This window comes from Staurois parvus, unplaced genomic scaffold, assembly GCF_062004578.1.
Source record: "Staurois parvus isolate SC_StPar_1 unplaced genomic scaffold, SC_StPar_1.0 ptg001418l, whole genome shotgun sequence".
Taxonomy (NCBI): Eukaryota; Metazoa; Chordata; class Amphibia; order Anura; family Ranidae; genus Staurois; species Staurois parvus.
In genome coordinates, this window is record NW_028319214.1 from 419,697 (window position 1) to 440,928 (window position 21,232).

A 21,232-nucleotide genomic window follows, 5' to 3' on the forward strand; every position below is an offset into this window, starting at 1 on the left:
GCAGCTCTGACTTAAGAAAATAAAGCCCTGCCTCTACCAAGATGGCATAGTCCAGGTCCTATTTACTAAACAGCCACAAAGACAGCATGTGGTATTTACTGCAGCTTTTATACTTGAAATGACACATTTTGAGGTCATGAAATTATCCTTTTTGAGGTTATCACCTGCCAGTGAATTGTTGGTAACCCTGTCCATGAATCTTGCTGTTGAATATTTGGATTGTGTTTCACCCTATTTCAGACATCCCCTCCCACTGATAAGGTTGTTTGGCACAGCCTAGCTGGCATTTGGACAGGTTTTCAATTTCATCTGTAAATGTTAGAAAGCTCTTTTGTTTTGTTTAAGATACAACATCTATTTGGTAAGGTGACTTAAACCCCCTTTCTCTTGACAGGTGGATGATGACAGCATTGATGACCTTGGAGAAGTAAAGAAGTGATCTAACATCGTGCCTGTTTAATTCTAGACAATATAGCCAAAGTGAGCGAGGATTCAAAGAGCTTCATGTGTCCTCAGTCAAACTTTACTACCCTGTTCATGGCATATGCCCCACTGTAGAAAGCTACTCTTTGGTTTTTATTTTTAAATGCTGAAGTTACGGTAACCAAGTTCCTTCATGCAAATGCATGATATGTGTTTAGATTAATAAAAATGGTTTTGGTCATTACTGTGTAAAGCCTGCATCATTTGTTGGTACAGCGTTTTCCGATCTTAGAGAAGGTGGAACATCACTTTTAAATACCTGACATAATGACTAGAATGAATATGGCATCTCTTGGAGCCTGCTCCTTTTAAAGCTCAAATCTAGCCAGTAAAGAGTCCCCCCATAAACAATACCTCCCACCCCTCTCTAGCTAATCATCCAAGTAATTAAAAAAATAAGCTGTGTTCAAAATACCTCAATGCATAATCCCATGGCGGCCCTTCTTCAGGTACCCACATTGGGTCCATCAGTTGATATCCTTACAGGGCCCTGAAGACTGAAGTAGTGATATGGTGATGTGACAACAAGGAACTGTGACAAACTGCTTGGTGGTATGCCTGAACTGCAGCTGTGGATCAATGGTTTTCAATTCCATAAGTAGTGCAGTGGAGAGTGATGTAATGGTGGATTCAGGTAAGTAAAGCGGAACTATTGAATTTTTTTTTTTATTAGTTACATATATGTTGCAATCTCTCAATAGAATTTACACAGCAGTTTTTGTTTTGAGTACCCCCGTAACATAGTTTTAATACCTGTGTATCCTGCCAGTATCTTCTTTATTGCACCTGTAACAGGTCAAACTGCCCACTAAAAGTCACAGCCACAGGAGGTACCAGTCTCAGTTGGTAAATAGTCAGACTGACTGTCAATCAACCAGCAGGGGCATGGGACAGCAGGCAGCGGTTATACTTTTTAAACTGGATAAATAATGACACACCAAAACCAGGCTGGATAAAATAGGCTGCCGCCGTTTTATTGGTTTCAATTAAATATAACAACTATACTCTTCAAAACTTTTATTTAAATATCCAAAGACTCAAACGGCTCAGCCATACGGCTCAAGCCAGAATAATTTAATAACTTCAAATATCAAAAAAACAGGTGGTGTAACCACCTGTCACAAAGACCCCTGCACCGCAGCCATTTCAATACAGACCTGCATTGAATATATCCAGCCCAACGTCATAAAGTTGGACTCCATCATTCCTATAGAGACCGTGGAGTCCACCCTCTAACTCTGTGTGCTTAAAGGAAAAACTCCCAAAGGAAGCCAAACATTTTTCAATAGCCCTGTTTAGTCTCTTCCTAAACTTCTCTAGGGAGCATAACGAATTAGATTCCATCCATGTTAAACATGGGATCTCTTCTGAAAACACCACCATTTTTGGAGAAGAAAGATGGAATATAACAATCCCTAATTCTAAAAATTAAATTCAGCATTTTCATCTGATCAATGTCGTTGCCTCCTAAATGAATAATCAAGATGTTAGGGGCAGGCCAGCGTTGGTATAATCTGCCCAGCTCCAGGATCAAGTCACACCAGACCATACCATGCCACACCTGCCACTCCGAAATACCTTAAACTTCTTTTGGTTGAAACCCAAGTCCTCAGTATAAACTCGTTTCGCTGCTCTCTGATTTGCCTAATAAACGAAAGAGTGACCAACGACTTTCAAATGATCTAAAACATTTTAAATAGATGGGTTAGGACGCACATAAAGCTAGAAAGCATCTGACTTCCACCTACCAATTCTTTTATTAACCATGCTAACATCAAGACCTAATCTAGAAGCCTCAGTGGCTAACCCCAATTCTAAATGAGTGTGATGTTAGGCAAATATATTGCACCTTCTGCTGACATTTTTTAAAACACTTGTGAATTGATATTTAGCAAGAGGGACTATTCTGACTCAGATTGTTGTGATAGCAATTTATCCCTTGTGAGACCTCTCTGCCTAGCCTGTATAAGCAGATATAATCACTGTGGACAATCCTTATCAGATAGCTTGAACTCACCAATACTGTGTTCATCCAGAAGTTGCTTTATTCTGTACATGTGACAACAGGATACAGCAGAATGAATGGTTTCCAGTATTATGCGGTCAAAAGATGATAATTTCTGTAGCGTACTATGCAGAATACATGTGTCCCTGTTACATGTGGTCTGTTAGCTGCATCCATGACACAGGAAGTGATGTACTCAAGAAGGGAGGAGCTTCATATGCACAGGAATTGTGTCATAGATCTCAGGGAGGTAATATGAAAAACAAATAAGGCCACTGGATGGCAGCATATAACTAACTATAGAAATATCCATAGGAAATGGTACAAAGAATTAACTATATGAATTCTCATTTAAAATTAACATAAATATTAACTGTGTAACAGCATAGGGACACCATCTTCATGAATAAAAAAATAGTTTATTAAAATTAGGCCTTAATGTGAGGCATGACTTCAGCAAATTAAATGGGCATATAACAGCATTTTTGCACAAACTTAGACTGATCCATGAGCCTATACTTAACTGATGAATCTTAGAGCGCTGAATACAAATCCTAATTGTACCATTGCCAACAATGATGTTACCAAACTGGAGGCCTGATATTTTGTATCGATTATTTGGAATCAATTCAGAAATCCTGAGGGCAGCAAAGAAGGCCACTGAAAAAACTGCTTTTAATAAAGTAGCTTCAAATGCTGACCAGCAAATAGATTCTGTGGCTTTACAAAGGCCCCACAGGATCCCGGTGGTAACTGACCTACAGCTGACCTTAACCACTTGCCGTCCGCCTGCTGTTTATAAACGGCAGGACAGTGGCACTCCAGGGGCGGGTTGGCGTTCATAAACGGTACCCACTATTTCCAGCTGCGCGCGCTCCCTGGGAGCGCGCAGCACCACTATGCTGTGCCCACTGTGTCCTCCGAACACAGTGAAACACCGATCGTCGAATGGGACCTCTGTACGAGGTCCCGATCATATGATCACTGATAGGCCAATCAGTGATCACATGCAAAGTAGTAAGCAAGATGTCACTTGTGACATCATTGCTTACTACGTGTGAAATCTGTGAATGATCACAGAGGTCACATGGTACAATGCTATTCACAACAGACTTGTACCATGTCACAAGCTGTGACCAATCACAGCTCACTCAGTATTTCTCAATGGCTGCAAGAATGCAGACAGAGAGAAAGAGAAATGATTGCTTTTACACCCATATAGGATGTAAAAGCAATCACTGTAAAAAAAAAAAAAAAAATCTTCATCACCCCCCACAAGTAGTAGTGTCACCATGGTGACACTGTACTGCTAGGGTGACCGTATGTAAAAAATAAATAAAATAGAAATGAAAAAAAAAAATTATAAATTTTGGTTATAAACTAATTTGGCTTATTTTTTTTTATTAAGATAACGGAATACATTTCGGCCAAGATTTATGATGAAAGATTATTTATTTGCAAAATTTTATAAGAAAAACACTCTTTTTTTCAAAATTTTTGGACATTTTCATTTACATAGCAAAAAGAATAAAAATCCCAGCGGTGAATAAATACCACCAAAATAAAGCTTTATCTTTCTCAAAAAAATGGTAAAAAATTCATATGGATACAGTGTTGCATGACCGCGCAATTGTCATTCAAAATGTTATGATGCTAAAAGCTGAAAATTGCCCTGGACAGGAAGGGGGTAAAAGTGTCCGGACAGGAAGTGGTTAACAAACCTAACCTTCCTGTAACCCTTTAATGCTTGCTTTACAGAGAAGAAATTAAAAGCAGAGGGTAAGCTATTTAATTTTAAGAAAAATGATACTCCTGAAATAATTGTATTGACATGAGCCCATGAGTAATTCTTTTCAAACAGTGAGTTTAAAAACAACAGGATCAAACCTTTGAAAATATGTCCTGAGCTAAACCCAAAGAATTTAGGAAAGAAATCCACAACCACCAGGCTGATTGATATCCTGCCATAGTGGTGGGAGCAATTGAGTTCTTAATATTACTAATAACTGGATTTAAATGAGCTTCCATAAGTGAGCTGGACAATCCAACCCGATTGGATTCGCGTCTGGTAGCAAACTGAAGTAACGATTTGAGATAATGCATCTGCTGTGTCAATATGTCATATGTCTATGGCCTGCAACCAATTGTTAAATGATTTGGTCACAGGCCTTATCCTATCCTCCGTTTTTTCATCTTTTCTGTCAGCCCTGTGAACAAACTCTTTAGCAGAAGGTAACAGCGATAATACATCAACAAATTCCTCTCTCCAAATTTTCTCCTTCAGGTTGACCGAAAGATGAAAGCCAAGTGGAGACAAACTAATGCTTCCTTAAAGCGGAGCTCCACCTAAAAGGGAAAGTTCTTTAAGTCTTTGTCCCCCACTCTCCATTAAGGATTGGCACCTTTTGGGGAGCGGGAAATTGACAGGTACCCACTCCCACTTCTGTTGCGATCACTTTAGGCGAGTTTTCCTCCTACCCTTCCTCCCCGTAGTCTTCTGGGACACATGAAAGGTCCCAGAAGACTACGGGGCCATTCATGAAGCGCAGCGGGGGGGGGGGGGGGGAGCGGGTACCCAAATTTGACAGGTACCCACTCCCACTTTCGGTCCGTTCGCCTAGGTGTTCGGAAGTGGAAGGTGTCCTCCATCCCTCCCTGTAGTCTTTTGGGACATGTGACAGGTCCCAGAAGACTACAAGACCATTCATGAAGTGCTACTTGCGCATGCGCAGTGGGTACCCAGCTGTGAAGCCGCAAGCTGTCACAGCCAGGTGTCCACACTTAAGATGCCAGCGCCTGGAACACAGTACAGCCGGTGAAATGGGCTGTGGGGAGGACAGCACGGGATTGTGGGAAAGGTAAGTGGCTGTATTTTAAAAGTCAGCAGGTACAGTTTTTGTAGCTGCTGACTTTTTTTTTTTTTTTTTTTACAGTGAGAGTGGAACTCCGCTTTGACACGTCTCGAACATTCTGTCCTCTGACCTTACTGGATTCTGCATTTGAGGATGTCTGCGTAATAGGAACATTATCCTGGCAGTTAGTGGAAATGCCACAAGATGGCACCCACATCATTGCAGCAGAATGATTGACAGTTCCCATCCTGAACAAATGCAGGAACATTGAGCCTGGGTTCACACTGATGCGGTGCGAAATTTGCAGCGGTTTCTGTGCAATTTCAGCACCGCATCACAATCGCACCCCATTCATGAGAACCATTGCAGGTGTGTACACCGTGTTCCAAATTATTATGCGAATGATTTTTTTCTCATTTACCTAAATAATTGTAAATAACAGTCAGCATAATTCTCATGTTATCAACTATTAAGAGTACAATTCAAATTTTATTGAACAAACCTCCTCATGATAACAGTATTTTTTTTAAACATAAAAAACTTACAATGCACTATTCCAAATTATTACGCACAGTAAGTTTCAAAACAATTTATAGGTTGTAAAGAACTGAAAATTGTCATTTGTTGTGTTTGCAGCATATTTACTGAAATCAAAAGCTATTTCAATCAAACTTTTAACAACATTTTAACAGGTCACGTTACATTGTAACATAGGACCCCTTATTTGATAGCAGCTTCACAAGTCTTGCATCCATTGAACTTGTAAGTTTTTGGACAGTTTCTGCTTGAATTTGTTTGCAAGATGTCAGAATAGCCTCCCAGAGCTGCTGTTTGGATGTAAACTGCCTCCCACCCTCATAGATCTTTTGCTTGAGGATGCTCCAAAGGTTCTCAATAGGATTGAGGTCAGGGGACGATGGAGGCCACACCATGACTCTCTCTCCTTTTATCCCCATAGCAGCCATTGATGCAGAGGTATTCTTTGCAGCATGAGATGGTGCATTGTCATGCATGAAGATGATTTTATTACGGAAAGCATAGTTCTTCCTTCTGTACCAGGGAAGAAAGTGGTTGGTCAGTAAACTCCACATACTTTGCAGAGGTCATCTTTACACCTTCGGGGACCCTAAAAGAGCCGACCAGCTCTGTTCCCATGATTCCGGCCCAAAACATGACTCCACCACAGCCTTGCTGATGTTGCAGCCTTGTTGGAACAGGGTGACCGTCCACCAACCATCCACTACTCCATCCATCTGGACCATCCAGGGTTGCACGGCACTCATCAGTGAACAGGACTGTTTGAAAATTAGTCTTCATGTATTTTTCTGCCCAATGCAGCCGTTTCTGCTTGTGATCATTGGTAATTGGTGGCCGAATAGAAGGTTTATGCACAGCTGCAAGACTCTGGAGGAGTCTACACCTTGATGTCTGTGGGACTCCAGAGGCACCAGCAGCTTCAAATATCTGTTTGCTGCTATGTAATGGTATTTTAGCAGCTGCTCTCTTGATCCGAAGCATGGATCTGGCAGAAATCTTCCTCAATGTGCCTTTATCTGCACCAACCTGTCTGTGCTCTGAATCAGCCACAAATCTCTTAATAGTGCGATGATCGCGCTTACGTTTTCGTGAAATATCTAATGTTTTCATACCTCGTCCAAGGCATTGAACTATTTCACTCTTCGGCAGCAGAGAGATCCTTTTTCTTCCCCATATTGCTTGAAAATGGTGCTCTGCTTAATAATGTGGAACACCCTCCTTTAGTAGTTTTTCCTTAAATTGGGCTCACCTGCCAATCTAATTATCACAGGTGTCCGAGATTGTTTTCAGTGATCAAAAGAGCCCTGACACACAATGCCATCCATGAGTTACAATGAAAAACAAAATATTTAATCTTTGTGACACTTAAATAGAATTTGCATAATAATTTGGAATGCGGTGTATGTTATGATAACAACACCCTGAAATCGGTTCACAACACACGGTGCGATGTGCAGAATCGTATCGCATGGGTTTGAATACCCATGCGATCCGATTCTGGTGTGGACAAAATAAAAGGGTCCTGCACTATTTTGGTGTGGATGCGGTGCGATCTCAGCCATACAAAATATATAATTCAAATTGCATCACACACAAATCGCATGTGATTTGCATAGGAATGTGGTGCTGTTCTTGTGCGAATCACATGTCATGTGCCGCATCGGTGTGAACCTGGGCTCAAAGTTGAACAAGAACTACTAACATTACTAACTGCATTCAGTTCCCTAACTGTCCTAACTAAAACTTCAGAAAATAAAGATAGACGTTGCGCAGGAAACTCACCAGCACCAGGTAATGAAGAAGGCGGTCCTGCGTGCTGATCCGTTGAAGGGCAGATGAGCGGGATAGCTCTGCTGGCGTCCAGCTGACCCAGTTCTGGCTGTTCAGATTTTCTCTGCGATGAGCTTCTTGCTTGACAGGACAGCCGCTCTCCGCTGATGACCTCTCAACGACGCCTCCATGGCCGGGATTCCTCTTCTTACTGCGACTTTTCCAGCCATACTGCGCATGCGCCGGGAAGAACTCCCAGCGCCCTCAGTAACACCGGGCTGGAAGTGAAGTGACACGGTGCCTCCCCTGCTGACCTGGATCCCCAAGCGCCTGCTGCATTTCCTCTAGCACGACCCATGGCTCCGGTTCCCAGCTTCCTCCTTCAGCGATGATTCCCTTGTGGTGGCTTCTTGCTCAGCAGTTGCGGAGGCTGAAGCGGTAACTCTTCTTGCCAAAACACGTGTAAGCTTGTAAGCTGCTATGTGAATAATAAATCTTAACAAGTGCTAATTGTGAATGATTCCCCCTAATGAAGCCACGTGACCGGTGGCGTAACGCGTAGGGGAGGGGTTTTGACGTCATGACGCTTGTATGGTACCATACTGACACCAGCTGGCAATTTTAGGATTTTCACCTGGGAAAAAGTTCTTTAGGACACATTTTGTGTACAAAGCTGTTTTAACATAGAGTAAATGTGAGTGCATTACTTTTGTTAATAAAAAATTATTTTTAAAGGGTAATACACTATGATTTGACTTATTCCTGTATAATATCCACCCTGGAAGGGAAGTTGATCGTTTGAGTGGAGAAGAACCCCAAACAGCAGGATACCATCCCATCCATACAGTGGCCCATTTAAAGGCACAGGTGTTATATGACCTTACTTAACGGTTTGGTCATATATTTGAGGTGAGAGCACAGTCAGTGCACGTTTATGCAAGTTTTCCGCACTTAATATTTTTTAAGAAGCACAGGATATTATACGATAAAGCAAAGTTTGCACGTTTGAAGAAACTCATATATGGATTTTTTCTTTTGACTGCTTATAACAATCATATGGACCCTGTTCTTGCAAATCCTCATTGGTTTATTCATTTTTTTCATTTATTTTGATATATAACTGGATGCACAATTGTATATATTTATAATTTTTTTTATTCATTTATATATTTGGATATGTATCAGAAATATTAGTGATTGAGTACTTTTTTGAAGTGAAGTGTGGCACATTGTGTTTTTTTTTTTTAACTCTTTTTGCCGGCTCTTGACCTGCAGACCGAGGTAGGTCCAGACATCTTCGGATTCAAGCGTCTCCTTCCTGGCCGGCTCTTTCAATCAGCTGCCTCAAGAGTGACATCTTCAGCCTCAGAAGGCGCTGTTTGCTCTGTGGAGATAACTCCCTGAGCACCACAGAGTATGCCTTCTGAGGGGCAATGGATGCCCCTTCTAGAGCCCTATTTCCAACTTCTAGAAGCTTCTTAGGTCAAAAGCTCACCTTCTTCTAAGGTCAGGTGACCTATCAGCAGGTTTCCAACTCACCTCACACAGCTAGGGAGACTTGAAACTGTGCTGCTGCAGTCCCATGAGGAAAGGGGGGCCTAGAAACTTTTTCCCCCCCCTTTTTCCTTCATTAGGTAAAAGCACAGCTGTCTGAATTTTAGACACAAGGGTGACAACCATCCTGTAGGATTGGGGGCAGGTTCAGCAGCTATTTAACCACTTGCCCTCCTGAGGATTTACCCCCCTCCCTGACCAGGCCATTTTTTGTGTTGCTGCGTTACTTTAACAATTGTGCGGTCATGCAACGCTGGACCCAAATTAAATGTTCGGCCTTTTTTCCCACTAATTGAGTTTTCTTTCAGTGGTATTTGATCGCCTGTATGTTTTTTATTTTTTGCGCTATAAAAAAAAAAAAAAAGACCAACAATTTTGAGAAAAAAAATATTTTGGACTTTTTGCTATTAAACATGTCCAGTAAAAAAATTTAAAAAATCAAACTTCGTCATAAATTTAAGCCAAAATGTATTTAGCTCCATGTCTTTGCTAAAAAAAAAAAATCCCACTATGTGTAAATTAATTGGTTTACATGAAAGTTATAGCGTTTACAAATGGCAGTATAGATACTGTTTTTTTTTTTAATGTTTTTACTAGTAATGGCAGCGATCAGCGACTTATAGCAGGACTGAGGGACTGCAGCGGGCATTCTGACACTGGGGGGGAACTGACTTGGTGTCACTGACATCCCCAGTGACACCAATACAGTGATCAGTGCTAAAAAAAAAAAAAAGCACTGACACTGCACTAATGGCACTGGGCAGGAAGAGGTTAACATCTGGGGCTATCAAAGGGTTAACTGCGTGCTGTTTCACTATGTCCTGTATCCATGTGCTTCACTGTAATCACACTGCTTTGCTTGGCTGTGCTGTGCACGAGGAGGGGAACTGTGTTGTTTACAAACAGTTCTCCTCCCCATTGGAGATCCTCAGCAATCACCAGCCGGGACCCAGGGATTGACAGCTGTGGTCGCAAATGGTGGTGTGGGTAGGGTGTGCACACCCCCTACCCGGTACTGCAAAATCACGTGTATATACGTGATTTGTGCACCCGTGCCACCCTGTAGCAGTATTTCTGCTATAAGGCTGTTGGGAAGCAGTTAATAAACATTTACTCCATCAATATAAAAAACATTTCAAATTTCTATTTTCACAAAATTGTTATTTGGATACACATAAACCTTTTGGCATGTGCTGGCAGCTTCCTATGGACTACTTTCATTCAAGGAAGAGCTGCAAAAAAATAATCTATGGTCTGTACAATACTGGATGGCTGGAGGCCAACATAAGTAAGAACCATAGCTATGACCAAGGCCTTCCTTGGTTGAATCACATTTGCACTGCTGTATCATATGTTTTTTCTTGTTTTATAATAAAGTGGATTGTACAGCTCCAGGATGGTGCAGGCTTTTATATACAGTTGCATTGGGTGGCATGCAAGAGCCTCAGAGGACCACCACGCTTACATTAGGTCCACCTAGGATGAGCGTGGTGTGTTCCCTTTGAAGCTATTCATAGGAATGAATGGTGTGTGTGCACAAGAAGAGGCCCTGATAGGGATGTTCTCTTTCTTCCTATGCTGTATGCTAATAACACTTTCGCCACAGCCATTTGCCTGCACCTTTGCTCCTCCATTAGACAGAGAGAAGAATGGTGAGGGGGTGCATTACCAGGAGGTGGGTGGAACCAACACCAGAGAGTTCTTTGCTGGAGGAAATAAGCTTTTCTGCTCCTCTCCTTGTTCAGTCCACCTTTTAACTCCTTTCTATATCTGTGGGACACAGCGGGGGCAGGACTGTACCGTTAGGACTCCCAGCCATCAATACTGCCTCTGTAAGTTGGGACTTCAACATCCCAAGGACAGAGGTATTGTGCTAACATGATTAACCCTCTCTGCAGCTTGAAAGGTGATAGCCAGGCTAGTGAGAAATCTAGACCAGGTAGACACCTTTTTGTGGTGGGAGATATGGAGGGACTCCTAAGTGCTATATACACCTCAGAGGACATCCCAGAACTACCAACGCAGGCCTCAGCTCAAGATAAGATGTATATGGGGTTGGTGAAGCCACACATTTGGGTACTACCTGTATACCAGACTCTCAAAGATATTATTTTGAGTGAATGAAAGGATCCCAAGAAGAGGGTCTTAAAATTAAAAACCTGGAAAAGACGGTACCGCTTTGGGGAAGAGGAGGAAGAGAAATTCTTCAAGGCCCCCAAATTAGATACTTCACTATCTCAAGTGTCCAAAAAGTCTGACTTGTCCTTTTTGAGGACTCTGGTAACATCAAGAACCTGATGGACCGCAGGTCTGAGATGCTGTTGTGTAGAGTCTTGGAGGCCAGTGCAGCTACTATGGCCCCAGCCTTGGCATCCACTTGCATCACAAGGAATACTGATGCCTGGATGCATAGAGTAATTGATCATGTCTCTCGGGGTTCCAAGAAAAAAGGGGAAGCCCAGACTGCAGAGGTGTTGGAATCCCTGGAAGTGCAGACGCTGCAGTAGAAATGGTCAAGACATCAGCTAAGATAGCAGCGCTTATCAACTCAAGCCCGGAATCGGTGTGGGTTAAGGCATGGGAGGGCAATCAGACGTCTAGTGCTCGGCTCTGCTGTCTGCTCTTTGAGAGTTCCTTGCTGTTTGGCTCAGGGCTGGAGCAGGTGCTATGTAGGATCACTGAAAAGGGGAATAAATTCCCTGTCAAGGACAAGGGGAAGAAGATTTTTCAAGCTCTCCTTAATCAGAAAATGCCAAAAAAATGATGAAGCGCTAAGCATGAAAAAGTGCAATAAATATATATAAAATAATCCCTTGAAAATCAGCAAACTATAAAATTCAAAATTCAAATGATGCAAATAAATAAAAAAAAATATAAATAAATACACTGGTTAGTGATAAACCATGTAAATGAAAAAATAAATCAATATTCCTAGACCCCACACAATTCCCTATAGACTATATATATATATATATATATATATATATATATAATAAAAACAAGCTAGTATAACACCGTGATAAATTGAATATGCAATATTATTCAAAGTGACTCTTCCCTCTCCATTAATATTCATACAATCCAACATATATATATGTGCAAAAACAACAACTGTCTGGTCTGCCACCTAGTGGCTACCCAGACTATGGTGAAAAAATATATTGAGTGATATCACTCAGTGTGATTCAAAGTGGCAAGTGCTCAAACACTAAAAATATGGATGAATAACAAATGCAGTCCAAAATAAAGTGATTAGCAATATGTGCAATATTAAAGGTGCTCAATCCAACACACAGTGCTTCAGTTCTTCATTCCATGCTGGATAGGTTCTCTTTTGGTGACACCCTGACGTGACTTCCCTAGAATAGCTAGAGTGCCTCCTCACCTCCTATACTCGACCCCTAAGGGCCACAGCTCATAGGATATCCCACTCCTGGAGGGATCTCAGCCTGGCTCCACTGGCTCCTCTGGCTCCACTAAGGGTCCCACTCTGGGGCTAGTATTCCTCTCAAAAACCCTCTCCATGCAATTTGGACTAAGGAATGCAGGACATATGTGGTAGAATAAACAAAAAAGACCTCCACAGTGCAATAACGCTTTACTCAATGATTAAAAACGCCAAGAGTGGACACTTACATGCTTTTCCAGTACACATATGCGGTTTCCCATGTGCTATGGGTGTACTAGGGGATAAGGTGTACCAAGATGGCGCGAAACAGGAACCGGAAGTGCGTCTCTGATCTATACCGGAAGTACGTCACCGCGCTCTACGCGTTACACCACGATAGTCACGTAGCTTCCTCAGGATGATCCCCCTTAATCAGAGCCAACAAAGACTTGGACTCTCCCAAGAAATGGGCCATTAAAGGGAGACAAAAAGGGAGTTTCCTTTTTTCCGGCTCCAAACCTCTCAGTAAGGATCTCCAGTGACACAGATCTCAGGGTGGGCGGAAGGCTGTCCAGATTCCTCCAGCAACAGGGGAAAATTTTGGAGGGCCCGTACATCCTACAGTTGATAAAGGAGGGCTACCAGTTGGAATTCTTTTCAAACCCCCCCCCCCCATGCCTTTTTGTTGACTTATCCCCCCAGATACAAGATAAAGGCAGATGGTCTCTTGGGAGCGAACAGGGATTTAGCAGATCGGGAGGTAATTGTCCCTGTGTTGACAGGCCAGCTTCTCCGGGGGTTTTATTCCCATTTCTTCATGGTCCCAAAGCCTTCAGGGAAATTGCGATTGATCTTAAACCTAACAAGGTTGAACTGGTTCCTGCAGTAAAAAAAGTTCCGTATGGAAAGTATTTACAGTGTAAGGAAGTTTCTGCTCAAAGGAGTGTTTATGGCCACAGTGGACCTCAGGGACACTTACCTCCATGTTTCCATTGCCCTGGAACATCAAGCCTTTTTATGGTTCGTAATATTCATGGAACAGGAGGTCAGTCATTGGCAGTTTCGAGTCCTTCCGTTCGGACTAGCAGCCAGTCCGAATATCTTCACCAAGGTCCTGGCCGAGGTGGTGGCGTATTTACACCTTCAGGAGATTTCCCTCATCCCCTACCCAGACGACCTGTTGATCTACAGGTTCTCACAGCAACAAGTCCTGGGAGACCTGGAAAAAGTGATCCTCACTATGGAATTTTTGGGATGGAACATCAATCCGGAAAAGTCCTCATTAACTCCCTCCCAGACCAAGGTGTTCCTGGGGTATGTAGTGGACTCCAGAGTCCAGAGGCTCTTCTTACTAAAAGAAAAAAACGACAAGGTAGTGCGAGCTGTTTCTGAGTTGATTACGGCTCCAAATTGCTCCAGGAGGCACATCATGAGAGTCATAGGACTCATGACAGCTTGCATACTGGCCATCGAGTGAGCACAGCTACATTCCAGGGAGGTTCAGTTTTTCCTTCTATTCCCATGGGACAGGAAAACAGAGTCACTGGATGGTGTCCCTCCCAGAGAATGTAAAAGACTAGTGAATCAGGCCCCAGAACCTGGGGGAGGAAGATCGTAGGCCCAGTGGGAACCAATGCGGGTAACCATGGACGCCAGTGAGTGGGGCTGGAGAGCCACACCTATGGGGGACCTCCTTCAACTACAGGGAGTTGTTGGCAGTAGGTCAGGCCTAAAAGTACTTCGAAGACAGGATTGGAGGAAAAGAAGTCAAAATTCTGTCAAACAATATGTTGACAGTGGCATACCTGAATCACCAGGTGGGCATCAGATCCCGGAGACTCCTGGACCTATCTCAGGAGATTCTAGTATGGGCGGAGAGCAGGGTCCTTTTGGTGTCTGTGGTCCACATAAAAGGCTCAGTCAACACGAAAGCAGATTTTCTTAACCGATAGTTAATCCCCCAGGGAGAGTGGGAACTCAATCCCGATGTCTTTTTGCAGCTAAGTCGGGTTTTTGGCAGTGTGTACATGAATACATAGGCTTTTATTGAGTTGTGTTCAGGGGCTTTAGCAAAAAAAAAATGCCAAAAGCTCCTAAACTCATGTTTAGGAGCAACAGTGTGCACGAGGCCTTAAAGTACCCAAACAAAACAGAATGGTGCCCCATCCCCTGGACTTCAAGGTAGCTCTTAACACCTTTGTCTGTCTTTAGAGGTTTCACATGAACCCCCATTAGTGCTTCCTTCACTTTTTGAAGGGGGGAGCTGTGCTTACAGTTTGTGTGCTATACCATTTGGTCTGTCCCCAGCTGCAAGAATCTTCAGAAAGATTTTAAGCCTGGTCTTAAAAATCAGAAGCATGTCAGTGATGACTTATCTTGACAATCTCATCATTATAGCCACAATAGACGTGGACTTACAGATCAGCCTACAAATTTTGCTGAAAATTCTATGGAACTTCCTGTTTGAGCAAGAAACCTGGAAAGACCGTGCGAAAGCTTTTTTAGGACCCATTCACACTATTGTGTTCAAATAAAGCACAGCAATGTACATTACATGTTTTAAAGCAATGTGGTGCCATTCATTCTGGATGCGTGGCAATGGTGCACCAATGTGTGTTGCAGTGCATTTCCAGAAATGATACAGGTACGTTTCCTAGTGCATGTGTTAATGTACCACTAAGGGGTGAATGGGTCCTTAGATGTTGCCAGATAAAATGATAAATGCAGAACTGGAAGTTATGCAATTCAGCCTGGTCACTTCCCTGCCCATTGCCTATAATTGGTCATAAAAGTAGCAGCGCCAGATTGATCAGCTTGGTAAACTGCTTTCTTCTCTTGTCAGAATTTTCCTAGTCCTAATATTTGGATACAGCACACCTGATTGGCCCCAAGCACTTCCTCTCTCTGTATTTGCAGGGATGCACAAAAAGCTAAAACTAAGTCGAATTATGGTACAAGTGATTGTAAACCTTAACCTTGTAAAACAACCTATTCATTTTAAAATAGAAATGAAAGGAAAAACATTTGAGTATAGAAATACAAAAAACATTATGAATACCTTTTCTCCTCTTTTTTTTTATAAGTGATCACATACCCTTTGTTCTCAGCTGCATAATGAGCTCATAGAGCTGGAGGAAGCAGAAACAGCAGTACACTGATCTTCCCAGTGAATGGCTGCCTGGGGGGGTCGGGGGGGGGGTGAATTCTCAGCACAGCTAGAGAGCTGACCATAGTATGTTGTCCTGCTTAGTGTGGTCAGTTTTAAATAGGAAAGTAGCGGGACCAGCAGAAACAAATACAAAGAGAACTGGATACTTTTTCATACAAGCACAGAGTACAGCAGGCATGTCAGGAATATGAAATGTTGGGTTTCTATACTCTTTAACGTTGCATGGAAAAATTAAATTAATGATTTGTAATGAATACAAAACTGCATTATTTGGTATTTTGGTATTTTGGTATTTTTACATATTCACAGAATTCAGATTTAATGCAAAAATCAAACTCCACAACTTTTCTTTTTGTGGGCTCTGAGAAACAATTAGCCATAATGTACAAGTATGCACAGCATATTAGCGCATTATGTAAAACATACCTGTCAAAGAATCCCCTCCACAGCTGCGCTGTCATTGCTCCTGACAGCTCTTCCTTCTGGGAAGGACTGTACGACCACTTGATTGCTCAGGCCAGGCATGATGACGTCACTCTCAAACATGCCATAAATATACATTGAGGTGCACATTAATGCTGATAGGCAGGGAGAAGCAGTTATGGCAATAGGGTCTCTTCTGTAATAAAAATCCTACCTGTCAGAGTTTTTGTTTTTTTAAGTTCCATTCTGCTGAAAACTCAGCAGCTAGAAAAGGCAAGTGGAAAAGAACAGCCTCCATCTGCTGGCAATCCTTGGTATTGCAGCTTAAATTCACATTACTAGAAAATAGTTGGAGCTTAGTAGCATGTACACAGTATTGGCACTACATGCTGCCTCACTGCATTCTCTGACCACAGGTGAAATCTACTGTTTTTTGGGGCAAGGAAAAAGTTTCCTCGTATGTGTGTAGTTTTTCTCCTGCTGTTACTGAGACCTATTGAGGCTATATAAGTTTACTTTGACTCGATGTGCAATACTTTACTAACCTAAAGGCAATTCTACACATAGGATTTTTTTGGCTGCACTATATTACATTTGTTATACCTATGACCCCCTACTAGAGCAGCCCCTGGATGCTTTTCTAGAAAAGTAGATATGTATGATTCTCATAGGCAGTGATTACACCCTTAGGCCAGATTCACATGGACAGCGGGGGAGGGGGTGTATAGTATGCTGTGTCCTATTGGTTGCCCCATCCATGCTAATCGGCATGGATGAGTGCATCTTCCCTGTCCTACACTGTGTTCTGAAAACCGTCACCCATAGCTATTATAGTACAGTGGCTGCATCTGATTGGATGTAGGCACTGTTCGGCCAACAATTGTCTGGTTGAAGTGTGTCAGAAGGGGAGGATGCTGAGAAATTTTCTCTGTGTATGGCCAGCTTAAAGTGTTACTAAACCCAGGACCCTGCATTCACTATATCTGGTCTCCCACAGTACACACAACATGGAAGTGCAATTATTTTAGTAAATATAAACTGCTAAATTCCTTTTCTCATCAGTAGTTAGAGCAGTCTTGTGACTTCAATCAGTATTCAGCAGAGCACTGGTTAAAGTTTGTAGGAGTAGTTTTCTTTCTGCTCTAGGATACAAAACCGCTGACCTATGTCTGGACAGTGCTAATTGGCCCTGTACTGATCACATGCAAAAAAAACACCTCTCTAGCAATACACACTAAACTGAGCATGTGCAGAATGGCTACGGTTCAATCTGTCTTATCAGGAGATAAGACGTGGACATTTGAACAAGAGGAGGATCACAGAAATCAGGATCAAACTATCTTTTTACACAATGCAGAGTGAGTATAACAAGCATGCTTTACTGCATATACAGACTGATTTTACTGTTGTGGGTTTAGTAACACTTTACAGTTGCTGAAAGATCTATAGCATCTGGCACACTTTGTGCTGTTCCCCTCATATTTGTTATTTAACTGTGCATTGTATCACCAATTCTTATTTCACCATGTTTGTTTCTATGTCTTGATCTGTTGCTGCCATCTGCTGGCCAGAATTTGCATGCTGCATGCCTCTGTTATAGCTAGTAAGTTTTTCCTCTGCTGGGCGTGGTTTTAGGCAAGCCTTGGTCCTGGTCACTTCCTGCAGCCATTTTATCTGCTATATAGCTGTGTGACAGGACATTCAATACCCTGGGCTTGTGAAGGCATCAGTTTTTGACCAGCAGTTAGCCTCAGGACAGCATCAATACCTCTACTACCTTACAGTATTGTATCACTGTTTGTCGCTGTATTTTGGACCAAATAAACCCACGCTGATTTCATTCTCATGTATACGTTTGGATCCATCTAACCTGAGCATCTGCCGGTCCGGTCTGCTCCACTGCCTGGATACGAAGGTAGGAAGTTACACAGCTATTGTCAGTTATACCTTCATTCGCCTTCATGTGGGGACAGAACACACTTCCAGATGTGTTGGGGCCTGGTGCCTATCTGCACTCTGTGCATCCTTTTGCTGGCCCCTACGTCACTAATGTGTCATGTAGAAATGTGGGGGACAACGGAGGAAACACAGACATGCCTCCCAACTTTTTGAGATGGGAACTAGGGACACGCTATAGTACAATGTGTGTAGGCAAAGGACACACACCTTGCCACTCCACCAGTTGGCCCATGTATAATTAATAGAAAAATATTGATTGAATAAACACACAAGTACTTTTTCATCACTTACTGGCCTTTTAAACAATTAACATGATAATAAGAGTTCATTAAGATAGTTGCTGACACCCATCCTATGTGCAGGCTACCTTTGTTATTGCGCCTCCATCCGCCTCAAGTTGCATGCAGTCAGCCTATAGAGGTGAATGCAGATGCAAAGGCTGCAGGGACACAGCCACATGTTAAAATTTTCCATGCATGCAGGATGTATGCACACTGTGTGTGTTGCATTCAGTTGGTTCAAATCCTAACAGTGGCACTACCTGCCTGGAGTCTGCATGTTCTCCTTGTACCTGCGTGGGTTACCTCCAGGTGCTCCGGTTTCCTCCCACACTCCAAAGACATGCTGGTAGGTTAATTGACTCCTGTCTAACTTGGTCCTAGTATGTGTATGAATATGAGTTAAGGACCTTTGGATTGCAAGCTCTTTGAGAGTAGGGACTGATGTGAATTTACAATATATATATACACATCACTGCGTAGATTGCGTTAAATAAATATCTGAAATAAATAAGTAAACCCACTCTTGCACACAAGTCAAATTTTGTCCATACAGCCCTTGCATTTGCATCCACGTCTGTAGGCTGCCTGCATGCAGGCGCAATAACAAAGGCAGCCTGGGGTGGATGCAGGCGTAATAACAAAGGCACCCTGGGGCGGATGCAGGCGCAATAACAAAGGCAGCCTGTGGTGGATGCAGGCACAATAACAAAGGCAGCCTGAGGTGGATGCAGGTGCAATAACAAAGGCAGCCTGTGGTGGATGCAGGCACAATAACAAAGGCAGCCTGAGGTGGATGCAGGCGCAATAACAAAGGCAGCCTGGGGCGGATGCAGGTGCAATAACAAAGGCAGCCTGGGGCGGATGCAGGCGCAATAACAAAGGCAGCCTGTAGTGGATGCAGGCGCAATAACAAAGGCAGCCTGGGGTGGATGCAGGCGCAATAACAAAGGCAGCCTGTAGTGGATGCAGGCGCAATAACAAAGGCAGCCTGCGGTGGATGCAGGCGCAATAACAAAGGCAGCCTGGGGTGGATGCAGGCGCAATAACAAAGGCAGCCTGCATCCAAGACAGATGTCGGTGCCCATCTGAACCAACCCTAAGAAGGTTTGTGTGAAAGGTTTAGTGAAGTGTAACACTTTTGGTAGCTAAGCATTGTATTTATTCTCTAGGTCTACATCATCTGTCCAAAATGAGGGACAACTGAGAAGGAAAGAGGGACAGTTTGGAGGTATGAGCACAGAACACAGCAAGGGACGCCAGCATGCAACACTCCAGGAGTGCTACACATTCTTCATCATGCTTAGATCTGCAGTGTAATTCAGTGACTTGGGCAGCGGGACAAGTATTACAGCAGAGCTTCACCCAAAAGGGGAAGTTCCACTTTAAGGGTCCTTTCACACAGGGCAGACCTGTTTAGCAGATCCGCTTGCTCAGCCGGGGATTTCTCTGCTGATCCCCATTGAGCAAGCGGGTGACAGCTCTGTGTCCGCTCTGCTACTGCAGAGCAGACACAGAGCTGCTCGCTCTCCTCACTGGGTGGTTGGATGAATACGGACCAGCTGTCCATTTTCATCTGACCCAATCCGATTGACGGAAGGGGAATTGGATCCCCATCCATCCCTTTTTAACGGGTCAGATTGGATGTTGGTGGGTGTAAACGGACACATGTCCATTTACACCTGGCACTCCATAGCGGAGAATGGAGGTTCTGATCGGGTCCGTCTGAAAAACGGGCAGGTGGACCCAATCGGAACGTCCATCTGAAAGAGCCCTTAGGCCTGGTCCCCCACTCCTTGTTAAGGGTTGGCACCTTTGAGGAGCAGAGGTCCGATTTTGACAGGCACCCTCTCCCACTTCCGCTGCGATCACCTCAGCGATTGGAAGCAGAAGTTATCCCCCCCCCCTTCCTTTCTCTAGTCTTCTGAGACACATGACAGGTCTAGAAGACTACGGGACCATTCACAATGCACATTGTCACAGCCAGGTGCCCACACTTAAGATGTGGTGCTGGGGAGAAAGGATAGCCAGTGAATTTGGCTTTGGTGAGGACACCGCTGGACTGAGGGACAGGTAAGTGGATGTTTTTTAAAAATCAGCAGCTACAGATTTTGCAGCCCGTTTCACCGGCCTCCTGTATTCCATGCGTTGGCATTTTCAGTGTGGGCACCCCGCTGTGACAGCTTGCGGCTTCACACAGCACATGCGTGAGTAGTGCTGCACTTCCTGAATGGCCCCGTTGTCTTCTGGGACCTGTCACGTGTCCCACAAGACTTCGGGGAGGGGAGGGTAGGAGGATGACTTCTGCTTCTGATCGCAGCGGAAGTGGGAGCGGGTACCTGTCAAATTCGGGTAACCGTTCTCCCCCCTCCTCTCTACAGATTTTGTAGCTGCTGACTTTTATTTTTTTACATTTTGACACGTGACAGGTCCCAGAAGACTACAGGCCATTCATGAAGCGCAGCGCTACTCGTGCATGCACAGTGGGCACCCGGCTGTGAAGCCGCAAGCTGTCACAGCCGGGCGCCCACACTGAAGATGCCGACGCCTGGAATACAGGGCGGCCGGTGAAACGGGCTGAGGCGGGGGCAACGCGGGATCGTGGGACAGGTAAGTGGCTGTTTTTTAAAAGTCAGCAGCTACAGTTTTTGTAGCTGCTGACTTTTATTTTTTTACAGAGTGAGTGGAACTCCGCTTTAAGTCCTTGCTATGCAATGATAAAATAGCTGTAAAGCCACCATTTTCCTGTAGCCTGCTATACTAATAAATGTAGATCAGCCTCTAGTGTTCAGTCCTTGTTCAGCGTGCCTATGG

General features: G+C 43.5%; 1 protein-coding gene and 1 pseudogene across 1 annotated transcript in view; both read left to right on the forward strand.

The window, feature by feature from the left end:
* DENR (density regulated re-initiation and release factor) overlaps nt 1-664 on the forward strand; it is a 28,091-nt gene extending 27,427 nt beyond the window's left edge. Inside the window, exon 8 of the mRNA XM_089661974.1 lies at nt 395-664. Coding sequence (XP_089518100.1) covers nt 395-439 — 45 coding nt within the window. The 3' untranslated portion in view covers nt 440-664. The remainder of the gene's footprint in view (nt 1-394) is intronic.
* A 7,371-nt stretch (nt 665-8,035) lies between these two features.
* On the forward strand, nt 8,036-11,965 carry LOC149436102 (uncharacterized; annotated as a pseudogene).
* Nucleotides 11,966-21,232: the final 9,267 nt, after the last annotated feature.